The following is a 19,394-nucleotide window of genomic DNA, read 5'->3' on the forward strand; positions in this document are numbered from 1 at the left end:
GTTTCATTAGTCAGAACTCATGGAGTGCTCCACTTAGGATTTGTACATTTCACTGTATTTTTAACGTTTAAAAATAACCATAAGCAGCCGGGCGCAGTGGCTCATGCCTGTAATTCTGGCACTGTGGGAGGCCAAGGCAGGTGGATCACCTGAGGTCAGGAGTTCAAGACCAGCCTGACCAACATGGAGAAACCCCATCTCTACTAAAAATACAAAATTAGCTGGGTGTGGTGGCATGCGCTTATAATCCCAGCTACTTGGGAGGCTGAGGCAGGAGAATCACTTGAACCCGGGAGGTGGTGGTTGCAGTAAGCTGAGATGGCGCCATTGCACTCCAGCCTGGGCAACAGGAGCGAAACTCCGTCTCAAAAAAACAAAAACAAAAACAAAACTTAAAAAACCATAATCAAGTACTGAACTCTAGATAATTATACACATGCTTAACTATTTACAGAGGTTGTTGTATCTGCAACTCACTTTGAAATGCACAGAAGACTGACAAGACTGACTGGGAGGCAGACGGGGATGGGCAGTGCAGTGCCTAGACGACAGGGATATGGGGGCTCACCTGCAGTCCTTTTTTTTTATTCCCCCAAAGGGGGTGCACTATTCCTGGAGGTACTGCAATACCAGGTGGATGCATGGAGTGGAAAGAGCAAGGTCCTATTCCATTTCCCTGCTCCAAAAATCCATTTAATATACTGTCCTCAGATAGCAGATATTAAAGTGATAAGAACACTACACTTGATCTTAGCCAAAGGCTGAGAGGCGATTGCCTGTAATTCTTGCAGTTTTCCATGTGATATGTTTCATAATGAGTGTTGGGAAGGTCCTGTGAGTGTGTGCTGCCTCACCCAGGTCCTGGCCATCTCTAGAGGAACACACCGGTGTAAGGCAGGCGCTTCCGGAAAGGGAACAGGAGGCAGGGGGCAGGTGTCGAGAGAGGTTTTCACGGTACACGCCTTTGGCAATTTTGCATCAAAAAACTAAGTGTATGCACATTTTTTTTAATTGAAAGCCCAACTCAGCCTTCCCCCACTGCTCCTTCCCCGCATGCACGGGGGGACACACGCCTTCCTCCCTGCCTGCCGGGACTTCAACCTCGCTTGCTAGGAAGTCGCGTACTTTCGTCGCGACTTCCCAAGTCGTGCTGGGTGTGACTTGGAATCTCGGATCCCTGGGCTAGGCCTGGCCACGCCCCCATGGCGGGGGAGGGGAAGCGCGGCGGGGGCGGAGCCTGGGCCCGAAACGCCACGAGCGCGACTCTGTGCGCGTCCGCCCACACGGGGGCGCTGTGTCCTCGCAAGCTCCCGCGGGGTGCCGCGCGGCCCTGGAAGGCTGTGGTTTTCGAGGGGAAAAGGGAGAGTGGCTGGTCCTGCCCCCGCTGCCGCTTGGCCCTGAGATCCCCACTGCCCACGGGATAGGCCCCAGTCCACCCAGCCGGGCCCCCCCCCTTCCCCTCGTCTCGCTCTCCTTGGCAGTTCGGGCTTCGGGTCAGTCCCACACTCGCGCCCGGCTGTCCCTGCTGCGCTCCTGTCACTGGTATTGGGAAGCCCTCCGGCCCCCTCTCTGCACACCTGGCACACGGCTCCTCCCTGGCGGCATGTGGGTATTTGGGTTGGGCGAGCCTCTCCCTCCCGATTCCCGAGTTCCGAGTGGGTCCCGGCGGCCCAGCGCTCTTCTGGAGGGGCAGTGCCTCAGAAGCAGGTCGCTTCGAGTGGGGATTTGTGCGCTCTGGCGCGGAGGAGGAGGGTGGGAAGCCGGCTCTTGCCCTCGTCACCCGGTGGGGAGCGAGCAGGGCCAACGGTGCGCTGAGAGCGCTCAGGGCGTCCCCAACAGCATGACCCGACCCAGGGACGAAGCTCTGGGGGACGGGACCACTTGCGATGACAGCTAAAGGAGCACAGGGGGGCGGCCGGCATGGGGAGGCGAGGCCGGCATTCCTGCGGGCCTGCCGGGAGGGTGGGGAGCCTGGGATTTAGCCATGGGACCTGTGGAAGGGTTTTGGTCGGGGTCCTGACCGTCTAGTCTGGGTTCTCAAAGATGGTTGGGACAGTGGGCAAGCTTGCAATGACCGAAGAGGCTGGTGGACCTGGTGGCTGAGGCCTAGGCCAGGCAGGGATCGCCGTGGGGAGGTCACAGTAGGTGTGGTCCCTCCTCCCCCCATCCCTCAGGCCTAAGTCACTCAGGCCCTTGTGTTACGGTGGCACCGGGACCTCCACCCACTACATACACACGCGCGCGCGCGCAGCCCCGTGAAAACCTGCGCCGTGTGCCCCAGACCTGCAGCCCGCATCCCGCCGTGTCCCCCGTTCCCTGCATGCGGCTCCAGTGTAAGTGCAGCGTGCCGTGTGCGGCGTCCCAGCCCGCACCCCGCGCCCTCCCCGCAGCTGCCGGCGTCCCCATTAATCACGCGGCGCTGACGGCACTGATCTGCGTGCTGGCGGCGTGACGGTGACGGTGACGGCGGGTGACGGAGCGGGCAATCGCCAGGCGCCCATCGGCCCATCTTATCGCGCCGGCCCAGCCGCCGCCCGCTGCGCGCCGCCCATTGATCGCGCCGGGCCCCTGCCCGGGGGTCAGCGCGGACCGGGCCGGCCTGACAGCCGCATCCATCGCCTAGACGCGCGCTGATGGCGGCCCAGCCGGCACGGCCTGGCCATTAATCACCGTGCCTGCCGCCAAGTGACGGGAGGGGCGGCAGGGCAGCAGGGGACGACAGGCAGCCCCCGTGGCCGGCCCACCCCTTCACAGTTCCGGGGCCCTGCTGCGTGGCCCGCCCTGCACCCTAAGCTCCCCAGCCCCCCTGCCCAGGCCTCCCTCACCCCCTATCCTCTTATGGCCTGCTCTCCCCAGAACAAACGGAAGGGGAGTGGCTGCATACTGGAGGAAGCAAGAAAGAGGAACTTGTGTGTGGAGAATGAATGGATGACCACGGATGGAGGGGGTGAACACTGTTCTACCTCCCGAGGGACCTCTTTCCCAGACACCAAATGAGAGCAGGTCTGACCTGACAAACACCAGCACTGGCTGGGACAAGGGGGTGGTCATTTCGCCCCCTCTGGCTGCCTCAGCCCTAGCTGAGCCTCACCCAGGATGGGATGCTAGGGCCCCAGTGAGAAGCAGTGCGTTGTTTCTGGCAGTTGCCCCGTGCTACCCCCTCTGCTGTTGGGCTGTGTGGCCCTGAGCCAGTGCTGGCCCCTCTGGGCTGCAGGGCTTTTTCCAAACACAGGGGGATCCTAAGGGTCCTTCCAAGTGCCAGCTGTCTGCGATAGGGAGGGGCAGGGCCTAGCAGGCTGCTTCCTCCAGTTTGACAAACTGTGACCTCTTTCCAAGTGGGCCAGGAATCAGGAACTCTTTACTGCCTCTTAGTCTCTTGGGTACCTGATACAGCTACATGTGGGTCACTTCACCAAGTCCTCACATGGGTCTATGGGATATGAACTTCCCACTCACACACCAGGAAACCAAAGACTCATGGGGCTAGGACCAAGGGCCACACAGAGGAGGAAAATGCAATCAATACCATGCCCTGCTGAGCCCCAGAACCCCTGGGTCCCCTCCCACTGCTCCTCTGCCCACAGCCCTCCAGAGCAGGGCTTTCTTGGGGTACCCCAGCTGCTCCGCCCAGGGCTGGCCACAGTTTCTGAGAGATAGAGGTCAACTGGGAGTGCAACCCCAGCCCCCTTCTGTACCCCCATTTTATTACACAAATGGCTAAGAAAGGTTTGCTAACCAAGAAGTCACTCTCTGATGTGACAGCATGATTCATTTAGTCCTAAAAAACAAACTATCCTACCAATCAATCTGGCAGGTGCAACCCTAAGACATGTGGCAGTAAGAAGGTGTCTGCACTGAGAAAATGAGGCAGGGCACAAGGTGGTTTCCCTGCCAGGGCCAGGGACGCGTCTTTCAAGAGCCCTTCCCAGTCTCACAAGTATCTCTGGGGCCATTAGCACAGGAGACAGGGCGCTGGGATTTATGTGAAAATTCCTCCCTCCCTCTCCTCAGCCACCCAATCAGCTCCCTGGGTGGCACCCAAGAGAGCCTGGGCTGAGAGCCTGGAATATTCAACCACTTCCGATGACCAGCCCCCACCCTGCCTCACTTTAATATTACAACAATTTTTCACACTGGAGCTGAAATAGTGCAAAAAATGAGGCTGCTGTAATTGTTGTTAGATTGTGTGTCAGTCTGATAAGATGTAACAAATATTTTCCTCCCCACCAGGGTCTGTTTCCCTCTTAGTAATGGATGGAGAAACTTCTCATAGTTGGTGAGGGATCAGTCGTAAAAACTTCGCCTGGAAGATTAATGTAATAATCACAGGCCTTGCTGGAAAAAATAGGAGGAAAATTAAAATAATCCCACCTTCCTACCTATCCAGAACCATCTCCCTCACTTTGGAGCACAGACCAGCGAACTGGGCCATCTCTCTGGGCACCACCTCAGCTAGGATATTTGAGGGGCAGGAACCAGGGGTCTGTGGCCTAGGAAGAGCAAGACCACGGTCCCCTCCTCACCTGGCTGATCTGGATGTTGGTACCTTGGGCAGCCGAAGAAGACTCTGTCCCCACCTGCGGCTGTGAGATCTGCTGTCAGCGCCACTTCCATCTTGCTCCTTAAACACCATGAAAGGCTTGGAGCCCAAGTGAGAGGCCCAGCCAGGGCAGAGGCCTGGTTCTGGTCCTCTAGGTGGGTCACCTTCCCCACACCGGACCCCGCTTCCTTCACCTGCCTGGTACAAAGGTCAGATCTTGACAGCTCCTAGCTGCTGCTAAATGCCAACACAGAAGGAGGCAGTATAGCCCCCAGGAGTTAGGAACACAGGTTCCAAGCAGCCTGATTTCAAATCCTGGTTCCATCTCTCACTAGCTGGCCAAGGGACTTGCCTGAACTGTCCCCTCCTCCTCTGTGGAAGTGGTCTTGGAAGTGGGCTAGCACACCTATCCCAGTCTCACAGGCTACTGTGAAGGCAACATGGAACGCAGAGTGTGAACACAGTCCCTGGTGCAATAAGCTCTTGCTGCATCTCTCTTCTGTTTGTCTAACACGGCTCGAGTGGGGAGGCTAAAGACAAGCGCAGCCTCAGAGGACACTGGCAGCCGGCATGGGCCACATGCACAGCTGACTTCATGAAGGGTCCCACCACCACTGCTGTGCATGCCAGTGTCTCCTCAGGGGCCAGGCCGAGGGAGAAGATTCACTCTGGCAGCAGGGACGGCTGGGGCCTCTCAGGCTAGATGGAATCCCCAGCATCATCTCCGCCCCCTCCCACTGTCCCCTTGACATGACTACAGGGGACTGTCCCTAATGGAAGGACAATGCTGCTTGCCCCACAAGGAGCTCATAGTTAGTCTGAACTAAAGCACTGGACCAAGATGACCATCCTAGTCAGCCCTGCCTCCCATATCATAACAGCACGGAGATCCAGTCTGAACTAGCACAAGGAGCAAGTGCTGGGAACAGCGTCCGGGTACTTAGCCCCACCTCAGGCACCACGGAGCCAGCAGGGAAGGACAGGCCTGGCAAGGGCAAGAACGCAGCTCTCATCCTACTGGGAAGGCACATTCCAGTAAGGTGCACTGCCCAGTGCTGCACTTGCCCTTGCTGCTTACTTAGTGGGCGAACCCAGAGATTCGGCCAGAGAGATAGGGACACTTCAGAGGGACACACGAGCCAACTGACAGGAGCTCTCACTGGCCAAAGCTGGCTCAATTTGAGGAACAAAATAAATCTACTAAAGTATACAATGAACTTCCGTAAGTCCGTTCTGATACAATCTTCCATGCAGAATCCCAAATAATTTTAGTAAATACTCAGTTCTCTAGAGGTGAGCATAACCCCTGCCATTTAAGTGTGGGCTGCATATAGTGACTTCCTTCCAAAGAATTCAGTATGGAAAGGCAGCAGAGAGTAACTTTACAGTGAGAAGACCCGACAAACATGACCTCAGCCAAAGGGTCAAGCTCACCATCAACGATGAGTCATGTTGCTAGCATGTGATGAGAACCACACATGATACGATGTGATCAGAACCACATTTCACCTCTGTAGTCTTCCTCCCCATAACCCACAATCCCAGTCTACTCATGAGAAAAGCATCAGACAAACCCCAACTGAGGGATGTTCTACAGAATACCTGATCAGTCCTCCTCAAAACTGTCAGGGTCATCAAGAACAAGGAAAATCTAAGAAAATGTCACAGCCAAGAGGCATCTAAGGAGACATGACAACTAGTTGTAATGGGTTATCCTGGATGGGATCCTGGGACAGAAAAAGGACATTAGGTAAAACTGAGAAAATGTGAACGCAGTATAATAATGCATCGGTATTGGTCATTCACGGTGACAAATGTGCTATCTGATGTAACATGTTAACAAGGGAAACTGGGTACAAGATACATGGGAACTCCCTATTGTACGTTCACAATGACTCTGTACATCTAAAACTGTTCTGAAAAGTTTATTTTTAAAAAACTTAGAGAGAGAGAGAGAGAGAATCAAAATAACCTATGAAGATTTATAGAAAACACACCAGGTAAGGAAAGGTTCTTTCAAAGCAACCACAGGAACAGTTACGATAACTTAAAAAGAAATGCTTTCCACACTGAACTGACAGCGCTGCAGACCACGCCTGAGTGGGGACAGCAGCCCCAAGCCCAGGGGCAAGCGCCCACAGGCCGGACCCAGGCCAGGCACACCTGGGGAGTCTCTTGCTGCTGAAAATCTCAGCCATCTCACTTCATGTACTTATCCTGCTGGTCAGCCAGGATTTTGGCGGAGGACTTGGCATCATAGAAAAGTTCACTGATCTCTTCGACATGCTCTTTCTCAATGCTGTCCTTCCCGTTGATTTTAGCAAGCAAGTTGGCTGGGGTCAGCAGCTGCACTGAGTACCTAGAGTGGACAGGGGCCAGGGCTGGAGTGAAACTGGGGCCACCGAAGAAAGCCCCTTCCCCCCACATTAGTAGGCAGCACTGGCACCAGGAGCAGAGCCCAGTGCTAGGCTTGTGCCAGCTGATACAAACACAGAAAAGGGGAGACAAAGTTGTCACTTCTCAGAGAGCTGCAGTCATTATCCCATCAGAGAGGGTCCAGGAGCCACCAAGAAGACATAAGTGCTATTCCCCAAATCTTTAGTACAGTCTACAAATCCTCCAGTAGAAAGTAATGTCACTGCTACTGGAAAAGGACTGCAAACTTAGATGTATACAGGTGTCCGACAGATAGGGATATTTAACATGGCAGGGAAATGAAAACATAGCCAGCTGGAAGTACATGCCCATCCAAAGGCATGAAGACTCTGCCGTTTTAAAAAGTACCCCTTCATCCAAACCTCACAGCTTGCATTTCTGCCTTCAACCTCAGGAGCAAGAACTGACTCAAGGGATGTAGAGAAGGGCTGAGGACTGTGAAGCAATGATTTTACAATGAGTCAGGCCACTGTGAAGGGACATGCTCTGCCGGTCCTGCGTTTGAGCCGCTGGAGAACAATTAGGAGAACCGTCTATGTCTGCGCTCCTTCCTGGCTCTCCATATCCACCACCCAGACATTTTTTATTTGCTTGATGGTTAAATAAATCAAAAAGGTTAAAGATTTACCAGGCCTCATACCACCACCAGGAGAACAGGAGCCAGGGCCCTGGCTAATAAGCTGCCACATGGTCCCTGCTCTCTAGTTCTGTGCATCTTCTCTGCCACAAGAAGGCCCAGGGTCAAAGCACTCTCCACCAGAGGGGAGCATCTGCTGCAGGACATGGGGACTTCACCCTTACTCTAGCTTGTTAAAAACCATCAGATAGATCCTCTGCATTTGAAACTCAAGTGCCCTGGCACCCATCGCGCCAGGAAGAGCGGATGGATAGAGTCCCGTGCCCTAGGAAGGGACCTGCCTCTATTGTACAGAATGACCCCAGCGAGGGCCCTGGCTGTGCTGGGGAGGCCCCGGCGGGCCCAGGGTACCGGCTCACCTCAGTGTGGTCTTGGTGCCAATCTCCCCCAGGTGGTTCAGTGCCTCCTCACTGATGTTGATTCCTTCCGTCTGGGCACGGATTTTAATGATCTTTTAAAGGATAAAAAACATGATCAACAGTGACTGACCTCAAGTGCCCCATTTCTAAAGTGCTTTAAAGACAATGTTGCTCAGATTTCTCACTGTGCAGCATAAGAGAAACTGAGACCTGGGTTGGTGGGCAGGGAGCCAATGCCTGCCCAGCACTGCCGGCCCGGCACCCTCCAGGAGGCATGTGCAGCCCCGCAGTATGCATGAATAGCATCACGGCCAGTGTGCTGTGTTCAACTGACTCAAGTGTGGCTGATGCCCAAGGAGGTATGCAGCTTCCCAAGTGGCTCACTCTTGCCTCCATGTCCTCCCGTCCCCTGTCCCCAGGCAGAGAACTGGGGCCTCTTCTAACCTACTCTGGGCTCCTGCAAGGGCTCTAACCTTCCTCTCCAGCATGGGCACTACTGCCTACAAGCACTCAGGCAAGAAGGGATATTTTTTATTTGCTTGATAAATATGATGGTTAAATAAATCAAAAAAGTTACTTTTAAAGATTTACCAGGCCTCATAACATCACCGGGAGATATCTAATCTATCAAGAAGAGGCTGACGCTTGTTGCAGTTTGAAGATCTTTGTAAAGTTAGAGGGGAGGCAGGCTGGCGGCGGGGATGCTGTAACACGGTGGACCAGGATCCTGCAGGCATACCAGCACTGAGTGATAAGGGGCAGCCAGGATAATGATGTTGTGTGTTGTGGAGCTGAGATAACTGCAGGACTTCGAGCCGCATATAATACAGGAATTTTTCACTTTGGCAGCTTCGTAAACAAGATATCAAGAAGCCCTTGTTGAAATTAAAGCCATAAAAGCACACCCAGTGTAGAGGCACAGGAGCTGGGAAAGACTGAGTCCCAGCTTCAGCCTTCCAGGAGGGAGGAGAGACAGAGGTTTACTGAGGTGGCCACATCAAGCCTCGCCTGTCAGCTCTCCAGGCTGGGACCCTGCGGGCAGGAGCTGCAGGGGGAGCCCAGTCTCTGATGATCATGGTCGGGCTCAGAGGACAGCACATCGGCTGCCCACAGATGGGAAAGGCCTTGGAAAGCCCCAGCAGGCCAGAGCGGCTGCGATGAGCCAGGTGAGGGTGAAGTGCTTGGCCAGCAAACACCCTGGGGAGGCAGCCCCTCCACCCGCGGCCACCACTGCTGCAAGGTGTTGTCTGCAGTCTTCCCTTTTCTCAAGACAGGCTCAGAACTCAGATCCTTGTACGAAATGTCCTGATTTTGGCCGGACACAATGGCTCACGCCTGTAATCCCAGCACTTTGGGAGGCCGAGGCAGGTGGATCACCTGAGGTCAGGAGTTTAAGACCAGCCTGACCAACATGGCGAAACCCCATCTCTACTAAAAAGACAAAAATTAGGTGGGTGTGGTGGCGCGTGCCTGTAATCCCAGCTACTCAGGAGGCTGAGGCAGGAGAATCGCTTGAACCCGGGAGGCGGAGGTTGCAGTGAGCTGAGATTGCGCCGTTGCACTCCAGCCTGGGCAACAAGAGAGAAACTCCATCTCAAAAAAAAAAAAAAAAAAGAAATGTCCTGATGTCTAGATGTCAGCAACTTGTTCAAACATTTCACAAACACTGCATAGGCCACATGAAACGTATCTGCTGGGCTCATGGGTGAACTGCCAGGGTGTGAGCTCCACTGAAACAATCTTAGCTTGTGCAGGAGGGGCTTCACTGTCTGAAATCCAAAGCTAAATGCAGCTGGGCAAAAAGGGGCCCTCTGAAGTTACTGGATGGTACAAGGACAACCAAGAAAAGGAGCTGGGAGGGACTCACAACAGAACTCCCCTCTGAACACAGCTTCAAGGTAAAAAGGGCTTCTCACAGCTGGGACTGAGGAAACCACCAGGTCTTGCCAAGAAAAATGTCCCCAGATGACCTTCTGAAACTCCAGGGAGATGTAAATATTGAATCCTGGAGCCTGGTCATAGGAGACAGCTTAAGCCTAAGTGCCTCGCCTTCAGTGAGCTGCACTGAATCTGTGGCTCAGCTTCCAGAATGTCAGGGACACTCTGCTCTCTCTCTCTCACTAGAGAGAGCAGCAGGTCAGAGCAATCGTGAGAGCGTCTGTCTCAGGCTGCTCGAAAATGGACAGTTCATAAATGAGATCTTTAATCATTTAATAACCTGCAGAGATAGTTTATGAGGGTGTCGGCTTGGATTGCAGAGTACACAAGTTACATTGAGTTTGTTTAAAAACCTAGCCCCAGGCTCCAGTAAAAATGCTGAGGTTATCGCCTGGGCCAGTGGGAACAAAGCCACGAGTCCTGAGAGAAAGCCTGAGGAGAGGCCCTCCTGACTGAGCCAAGACAGCCCCAGCCCAGAGCTGGCCTGGCAAGTCACTGTCCTAGAAGCACAGTGCAGAACATTCCAGACTGTCTGGGCCAGGAGCTCTGGGTTCGAATGGCAGCAGCAAGGGTGAACTAGCTCTGAGTGGCAGTCCTGGCTCTGCTGCTTACTCTCCACATAGCCACAGGACCCTCGTTCTTGGAGCCTCCAACACTGGCTATTGCGAAGCTGTTGTATGTTGTACGTAGAGGACCCTAGAGGGTACCTATGAAGCACACAAAGCTATGAATACAGTAATAACAACAGCAATGGGAAGGATGGGAGGGCCCGTTATTGCCAATACCTCACAAATCCTAATGACAATCTTGCAAAGGAGGGAGGAGATGTTCCATTTAACAGAGAAGGTGAAGGCTCGGTGAGATGCACCAAATTGCTCAAGTCATTCAGTAGGCAAATGGTGTCTCTGGCCCTGAAAACATCTGTGCTGGGCTTGCCTTTTTTGGCAGGACACATGGGGTTTTGGACCCAACAGTAAGGTGCTATGTCCCGCAGTAAGAATGGGCCAGTTTTCCAAGAATTGCCTGGGACTCTGTTTCTGCTTCTGCCTCCATTCAGTGAATGCCTTGGCTTCAACCTGGCAGTCACCCTTGCAAGTCACCTGGCAAGACACCCTTACGTGGCGATGAGGCCCCCGGCCATTGACACCATCTCCTAAGTAACATATACAATTGCTACTATGAACCATAACTGCTTCAGTAATTTGCCAACGCTGGTTACAAAGGGAGATCTGTGACTCTCCTGATGCATCCCCACAGCACTCCTGCATGCGGTAAGAGATGCTGGCAGGCCCAGGCTGGGCCTCCAGCCACAGGAGAGCAGCGGAAGTGCCAGGAAAGGCCCAGGAGAGGCCCTGACTGCTCCAAAGGAAAGGTCCTGCTCACAAACTGCCAGAGGAAAGCCACCTCATGAATCCTAATGACAATGAGATGAGAGACTTCTAGCAGGAGGGAAGCTGGGTGGCACGGTGATTAAGAACACGGGTTTCCGGATCAGAAAGCCTGGATTACAGCCAGTCCCGTTACCTGCTAGCCACTGACTAATGTTATGAACTTGGGCGAATTAGTTACCCTAGGTCGCAGTGTCCTCATCTGTCTTTTTTTGAGACAGGGTCTCACTCTGCTGGAGTGCAGTGGCACCATCACAGCTCACTGCAGCCTCAACCTCCTGGGCTAAAGCGATCCTCTCACCTCAGCCTCCCAAGTAGCTGGGACCACAGGCACACACCACCACACCTGGCTAACTTTTTGATGTTTTGGTGAGTAGGGGTGTCACTATGTGGCCCAGGCTGGTCTCAAACTCCTGAGCTTAAGTGACCCTCCAAAGTACTGGGATTACAGGTGTGAGTCACCATGCCTGGGCAATGTCCTCATCTTTTAAAACGGCAATGACAGTAGTTCTCCCTGCCTCATGGGTTACTGGGGATCAAATGGAATCAAACTGGCCAGGCATGTCCTGCTCAACACGATGCTCAACAAAGATGCCATGCTCTGGTGAAAAGACAAGGTCCAGGCAAAGCGCATCGAGACGTCACTGCAGCCCCAGTCTGCTCAGCATCTCCAACCATGGCTGCATGCCAGAGCCCATCAGAAGAGAACATCTGGGGCAAAGGTGGGCAGGGCAGAGGAAAGAGCACAGCACATGCTGCCTCGGAGACACCAATTCAGGGTATGTACCACTGAAGATGGCCTGGGCTCTACACGGCACTGCCTGGCTTTGCATCCTGCACTTACAGCTCCATGACTCAAATGTAAAAAATAAAATAGATGGTGATCACATGGAATACCTGGAAATACCATGAAGGTGACTAGAAATTCCTAGTCCAATGGTATTCCTATGCTTGGCACATAGTTGTGCTCTAGCTCCAAACCAAGCAAGAGGCAATTCCTACAGGGACAACTGGGACTGTGGCCCTTTGGATAAAGCCCACGCTCATACATCCCTGTCGTCTCCCAACTCTGAGCCTAACCCAGATTCAGCTCACGCAGACTTCAGGGCATGCACCGTGTGCCAGCCACTGAGCTAGATGCTTCCATGGGTCCTCCAATGAAGCCTCTTATTATATGATCAGTTTCACAAACTCCCTCCTTCAAGTGCTCTTCTAAGCTGTATGATGCTGTCTCGCCATCATCTCTGTGGACTTGGCAGAAGCCCTCAAGGACTCTATTGCAAAGCCACAGACCTGCCCAGGGGCGGCCTCCAAAGCTGCCGAGAAACTTGTCATGCTGTTTACAGCAGACAGGCTCTGCTAGGACACAAGCACTGGCCTCTTCCAGGTCAGGGTGGCTACATTCTGTACCCTGCTGGAGCTGGCTTGCTGTTGGTTCAGGTGGAACAGCGAGCCTGGCCTTGTCCTCTGAGTAGAAAAGGCCACAGGCATAGTCTGGCCTGGTCACCAAAAGGCTATCACTAAATCATATTTTATTGCTTCCTTTTTATAGAGCTGGTAGCCTCCCTAATGGCTATCATCAAGTTGATTTTTTCACTATCCTTTTCCTAAAGCTTATCAAAGGGGGAACAGCAGAAAAGCGAACAGCCAAGACAGGGAGCTGAGCTTCTGTTGATACTTGGGGCAATGTCTAGTTAGACCAATCCATCTTTCAGATGGGGAGACTGAGACTCTGGAGTAATGTGACTTGCTCGAGGCCAGTAGCTAAGTGGTGAGATGGCGAATGGCAGCCAGATCCAAGCCGCAGATACCTTTCTGCACAGCCACCAGTGAACACTGGGAGCAAATGAGAGAAGAGAGCAGGAGGGAAGAAGGGAGGCTCACCTGTTTCATTTCCTGCGGAGTATACAGCATGGTCCGGATTATCATCACTCGGTCCAGAAGGTCAAGAGGGATGCCGTGAGGGGATGTGATGTCCTCAGTGCCTCTGTAAGGGGCAAAATTAATCCCATCACCTAAGCCTCTGTTAGACAAGAAATGACACTGGAAATACAGATCCAACACTCACACCACAAGCAGCTGGCTAGGCAGCCTAAGAATCAGAGCCAGGACCAGAGTAAACAGACTAACCTCCAGTGGCATAAAAACAACTTCAGGCTGGGCGCAGTGGCTCACACCTGTAAATCCCAACACTTTGGGAGGCAGAGGCCTCCCAAAGATCACCTGAGGTCAGGAGTTCAAGAACGGCTGGCCAACATGTTGAAACCCCGTCTCTACTAAAAATACAAAAATTAGCTGGGCATGGTGGTGCACACCTGTAATCCCAGCTACTCAGGAGGCTGAGGCATGAGAATCACCTGAACCTGTGAGGCAGATGTTGCAGTGAGCTGAGAGTGTACCACTGCACTCCACCCTGGGTGACAGAGTGAGACTCTGTTCCAAAAAGAAAAAAAAAAAAAAACCAACTTCTTTATCTTGGTAATCAACAATATCATAGGAAAACTGGGAAGGAGGAAAAAACAATAACTAAAATCATACTCAAAAATAATCATCTAGATATTTACCAAACATTCATATATAAACAAATTATATAGTATAATATATACTATATACTATATTATAGTATATACTAATTATACTCTATAGTATAATATATAGTATATACTAATTATGCCCTATAGTATAATATATAGTATATACTAATTATACTCTATAGTATAATTTTACAAATTATACTAAGTATGCAAGTTGTTTTGTTTTTTTTCATGTTGCTTCAGTCTTCTTGTTTTGTTTTGTTTTTGAGACTGGGTCTTGTTCTGTGGCCCAGGCTGGAGTGCAGTGGCATGATTCTAGCTCACTGCAGCCCTGGACTCCTGGGCTCAAGGGCTCCTCCCACCTCAGCCTCCCGAGTAGCTTGGAGTACAGGCGTGAGCTACTGCACCTGGCTTGCAACAGTCTTAATAATTATGTTTAATATTTACTTAACAATCCATTAAATATTTTACTTAACCCAAATTGTTGAGCATTTAGGTAGTTTCCAATTGTTGCTATTATTTTTATTGATATTTTGATAATTTGATGCATACAGCCATAAGCATTTCCTTAGCAACTGTTGTAGTGCTTGACAGAACCCTGAATAGCTACTTGAATGAATAACTATCCTAATTTATACAGCTACACATGAGTTATCTAATCTCACAGGATCATAGCACTACCGAGTATTCTCATTCTGAAATATTTTGCTATTTCAACAGTTTAGAAAAAGAGGGAAAGGTAACACCTTAAGTTTGCATTTCTTTGATTACTAATGAGGCATTTGAATGTATTCCCTTATATATATTATTTTACTTCTTTTTGAGAAGGGTCCAATCCCATCTTTTGCCTATTTTTCTCTTGAACCCTTAGCCAAGCCATAGGAATAACAGCCCAGGGAGGAACCTTGCCAACCCACCAGACCCTGAGGTGCCCTGCGCAGCCACTGGTGGCACATGGGGCCAGCCTTCAGCTAGTGTTTGGAGGGCCCAAGTGCTGTAGGCTTCTGCCTTGGCCTCTGGGGGTCATAACAGCAGAAAGGCTACACTTCTGGCATTCTTAAACTTGTGCAGGATTGTACAGTCTATGGTTATAAGTAATCAATATAACAAAGAATTAGTCATGTCAACTGGATTTGTTAGTATCTGAATATTTGGTTTCAAAAACAAGTAAGCATGCTAAAAATTTAACTTTAGTAAAAATAAAATCTACCTGTTTAAATTCTATCCAGTTGAGGTATAAAAATGCGTATTTATGACTGCAAAAATAAAATGCAAACAAAATGCACGCTAGCACAGGATGAACCCTGAAAACATGCAAAGTGAAATAAGCCACCAACAAAAGAACAAATATTTTCTGGTTTCTTTATAGGAAATATCTATAGTAGGCAAATTCATAGAGACAGAAATTAGCCAGGCCTGGTGGTGTGTGCCTGTAATCCCAGCTACTCTGGAAGCTAAGGCATGAGAATCGCTTGAGCCCAGGAGGCAGAGGTTGCAGTGAGCCAAGACTATGCCACTGCACTCCAGCCTGGGTGACAGAGTGAGACCCTATCTCAAAAAAAAAAAAAAAAAAAACACAGAAATAAATGAGACGTTACCAGGATCTGAGGGGAGGGAGGGTTGGGACTTCATGCTTAATGGTTACAGAGTTTCTGTTTTTGAGGTGATGAAAAAGTTTTGGAAATAGTGGTGATGGTTTTAGAAATAGTGGCGATGGTCATGCCACACTGTGAATGTCATTAATGCCAATGAATTGTACACTTAAAAATGGTTAAAATGGCAAATTTTATGTTACACACATTTTACCACAATAAAAACAATTCAAAAAGAGAATAAAATGCTACATTAATGAATTGTTAAATCTAATGTAAAAAAATTAAAATCGGCCGGGCGCAGTGGCTCACGCCTGTAATCCCAGCACTTTGGGAGGCCGAGGTGGGCAGATCACGAGGTCAGGAGATTGAGACCACGGTGAAACCCCGTCTCTACTAAAAATACAAAAAATTAGCCAGGCGTGGTGGCGGGCGCCTGTAGTCCCAGTTACTTGGGAGGCTGAGGCAGGAGAATGGCATGAACCCGGGAGGCGGAGCTTGCAGTGTACCGAGATCGTGTCACTGCACTCCAGCCTGGGTGACAGAGTGAGACTCCGTCTCAAAAAAAAAAAAAAAATTAAAATCTTCAAAGTAAATATGGAAACAAACTAATAGGAAATACAAGTATTAAGTTAACTTTAGAGAAAACTTATCTTTTTCCAGCAACGAATGTCTTTTTAAAATTAAGAAGAATTATAAAGATGAAATTCTATCATGATTCAAATCTCAGTATTTGGTGTGCCTGGAACCTTCACATTAAGCAAAATAACCTTTTAAAACTACATTTAATTTTTAGTTTTTTAATTCTATTTAGGCCATAAGTGTTTTTTAAGTCTTATTTGAGAATTCTTTCAGTAATTTTGAGGAAATCCTAAGATCTCAATTTTGCCACGTTAAAATATCCCAAGGACAAAAATATCCAAAATTCTACACCACCCATGATAAATCACAACAAACATAAAAAGTTTAAAGAAGAAAAGGTTAGAGAAAAATAAAGTACTCCCAAATCAAACTTAACAAGAACAGAATTTATAGAAATGCATTAATAACATTTCTTATAGTTTTTAAAGTCTATTAAAAGGCTACCAAGTGGTAAAAAGGAATTTGAGGAGAAAAACAAAAGAAAGGCTGCTGAGGACTGCTAAGCATTTTTCAGGAATTAAAGACCAAACATTTCTGAGATTTGCCCAAGCTATGAATCTGAAGTAGAAAGTTTCTTCTAGAAACCATATTAGTGGGAGACGGTTCTAGTCAGTGATGCTGCTGAGTGGGCTGGCTGAGTGGAGCCCTCATGTGCCAGCAGCGGTGCTGGGCCATGCGCTGACCTCAGCAGGAGCTGGGGGAACAGGGGGTGGGGAGGATCACAGTTTAACAAGGCAGCCATAATGGTAATGTTATAAAACTGCTAATAAGAAGCTGGATAATAATTACATTTTGGTAAATCTGCAGATTTATTCTTGCATCTTAGAAGTTCATTTCTGGCTTTGGCCTCAGTCTACTATTAATTTTAACATTTTACCATTCAGCAATTGTCCAAACTCGGCCATTAGTGAGCTTCCTCCAGATAGACAGTTTGGAGCTATGAAGCCACAGACCCAAATCTCCTTGGAATCCAATACATCGTATCTATAAGAGCAAGACAAATGGACTTCTGGAAAAGTATCCTATAGATACACCACCACATGTGCAACATGGCTGACTCATTTGTGACTACTTTCCTCTTACAATAACTGTGACACTGTGGATGTTTTGGACCAAATTAACTCTTTTTGAAGGGCTGTCCTATGCACTCCAGGATGTTCAGCAGCATCCTTGGCCTCTACCCACTAGATGCCAGCAGCACTTCTGAGTCATGTTAAGTAAAAATGTCTCCAGACATTGCTACATGTCCCCAGCGGAACAAATTTGCCCCTGGTTAAGAATCACTACATAAATGCTTCTTTATGTAATCCTGTAACTACAGGGACACAGATAATACAAAGCTTTTCTGCTGACAGAAAGCACAGTAAAAACACCTCTCTGGGTAATGTGATGGGTAACTCACCTAATATCCACTTAACCTTGGCTCAGTGGACACACAGTAAGAGTGCTAAAAAGACAGCCATTTGATTTTCTGATGAGGCTGCCAAAACAATTCAATAAAAAAAGAACAGTCTTTTCAACAAATGGTTCTGGGACAACTGGATATTCACATGCAAAATAATGAAGTTGGACCAACCCCTTCCTTATGCCCTACGTGAAAATTAACTACAAATGGATCATAAACCTACATATAAAAGCTGAAACTATAAAACTCTTAGGAGAAAACACAGGCATAAACCTTTGTGATTTTAGATTAGGCAATGGGTTCTTAGATACGAAACCAGAAACACAAACAACAAAAGAAAAAAACATAAATTGGACTTCACTGAAATTTAAAACTTCTGTGTGTCAAAAGACACTATCAAGAAACTGAAAAGACAACCCAAAGAATAGGATATTTATAAATCATATATAAATGATAAAGATCTAGTATCCAGAATATATAAAGAACTCTTACAATTCGACAACAGAAAGACAAAGAACCTGAATAAAAAATGGGCAAAGGATGTGAATAAACATTTCTCCAAAGACAATATACAAATGGCCAATAAGCACATGAAAAGACGCTCAACATCCTTAGTCGTTAAGGAAATGCAAATCAAAACCACAATGAGATATTACTTCATTACCCACTAGAATATCTATAATCAAAAAGACAGACAAGTGTTGGCAAGAATGTGGAGAAATTGGGACCTTCATCCATTGCTGGTAGGAATGTCAAATGATGCAGCTGGCTTTGGAAAACAGCTGGCAGTTCCTTGAAAGGTTAAACAGTTACCACTGGACCCAGCAATTCCACTCCTAGGTACATAACCGAAAGAAATAAAAACCATGTCCACTTAAAAATGTTGTACATAGGCCAGGTGTGGTAGCTCACAGTAATCCTAGCAGTTTGGGAGGCTGAGGCAGGAGGATCCTTGGAGCCCAGGAGTTCAAGACCAGCCTGGTCAACAAAGTGAGACCCCCATCTCTACTTTAAAAAAAAAAAAAGAAAAAGAAAAAGAAAGAAAGAAAAAAAAAAGTTGTACACAAATGTTCAGAGCAGCATTATTCATAATAACCCAACAACCCAATGTCCATCAACTAATGAATGGTTAAATAAGATACACTATTAAATATTCCATATAATAGAATACTATTCAGCTGGAAAAAGAAATAAGTACTACGCATGCTACAGCATCATGCTAAGTGAAAGAAGCCAGTCACAAAAGACCAGATTATATGGTGCTATTTACACAAAATTTCCAGAAAAAGCAAATCTATAGAGACAAAATTGATTAATGGTTGCCAGTGGATGGGGGTAAGGGTGCAGAAGGGGACGATGACTGTTGATGGGTATAGTTTCTTTTTGGGGTGATGAAAATGTTCTAAAATTGACCGTGGTGATGGTTGCACAACTCTGTGAATACACTAGAAATCACACAAAAAACTGTATTTTATATGAATTATGTCTCCATAAAGTTGTTTTTTTTTGGAACACTATCTGCCACAGGGTTACACTGAGCAGAGACCATACTGTTTCTTAAGTCTTGATGCTTTGGTGCAACAAAGTGACTTTCAGTGAGAAACTCCTACTAGAACTCCTAATCCCAGGGAGCTATACCTCAATATGAAAAGAAAATCTCCCAGTTTTCAAGCTGGGATCAGTGCTGGGCTCTCATCTAACAGTTCAGTATCCTGAGCCTGGAAGGAAAGGGACTTCTTATGGTGGCAAGTTAGGGAGGAGCCAGGCAAGAAGGCAACAGAGCTTTGCCTCCCTGTCATCCATGGATGGACCCTTCCCAGAAGGAGCCTGGAGCATCAAGAGGACCAGGGACAGGTGCTTCTTCTAGAACGGCTCCCACATCAGCTGTCCACAGGGAGAGGTGACCTAAAGGACTTGGGGGCT

General features: G+C 48.9%; 1 protein-coding gene and 1 pseudogene across 1 annotated transcript in view; both read right to left on the reverse strand.

Moving 5' to 3' along the window:
* Positions 1-596: 596 nt before the first annotated feature.
* On the reverse strand, positions 597-773 carry LOC115934257 (uncharacterized; annotated as a pseudogene).
* Positions 774-6,449: 5,676 nt separating this feature from the next.
* RUVBL1 (RuvB like AAA ATPase 1) overlaps positions 6,450-19,394 on the reverse strand; it is a 43,013-nt gene continuing 30,068 nt past the window's right edge. Inside the window, exons 9-11 of the mRNA XM_031009506.3 lie at positions 13,183-13,285; positions 7,973-8,064; positions 6,450-6,899 (exon numbers count right to left, since the gene is read on the reverse strand). Coding sequence (XP_030865366.1) covers positions 6,740-6,899; positions 7,973-8,064; positions 13,183-13,285 — 355 coding nt within the window. The 3' untranslated portion in view covers positions 6,450-6,739. The remainder of the gene's footprint in view (positions 6,900-7,972; positions 8,065-13,182; positions 13,286-19,394) is intronic.

This window comes from Gorilla gorilla, chromosome 2 (assembly GCF_029281585.2).
Source record: "Gorilla gorilla gorilla isolate KB3781 chromosome 2, NHGRI_mGorGor1-v2.1_pri, whole genome shotgun sequence".
Taxonomy (NCBI): Eukaryota; Metazoa; Chordata; class Mammalia; order Primates; family Hominidae; genus Gorilla; species Gorilla gorilla.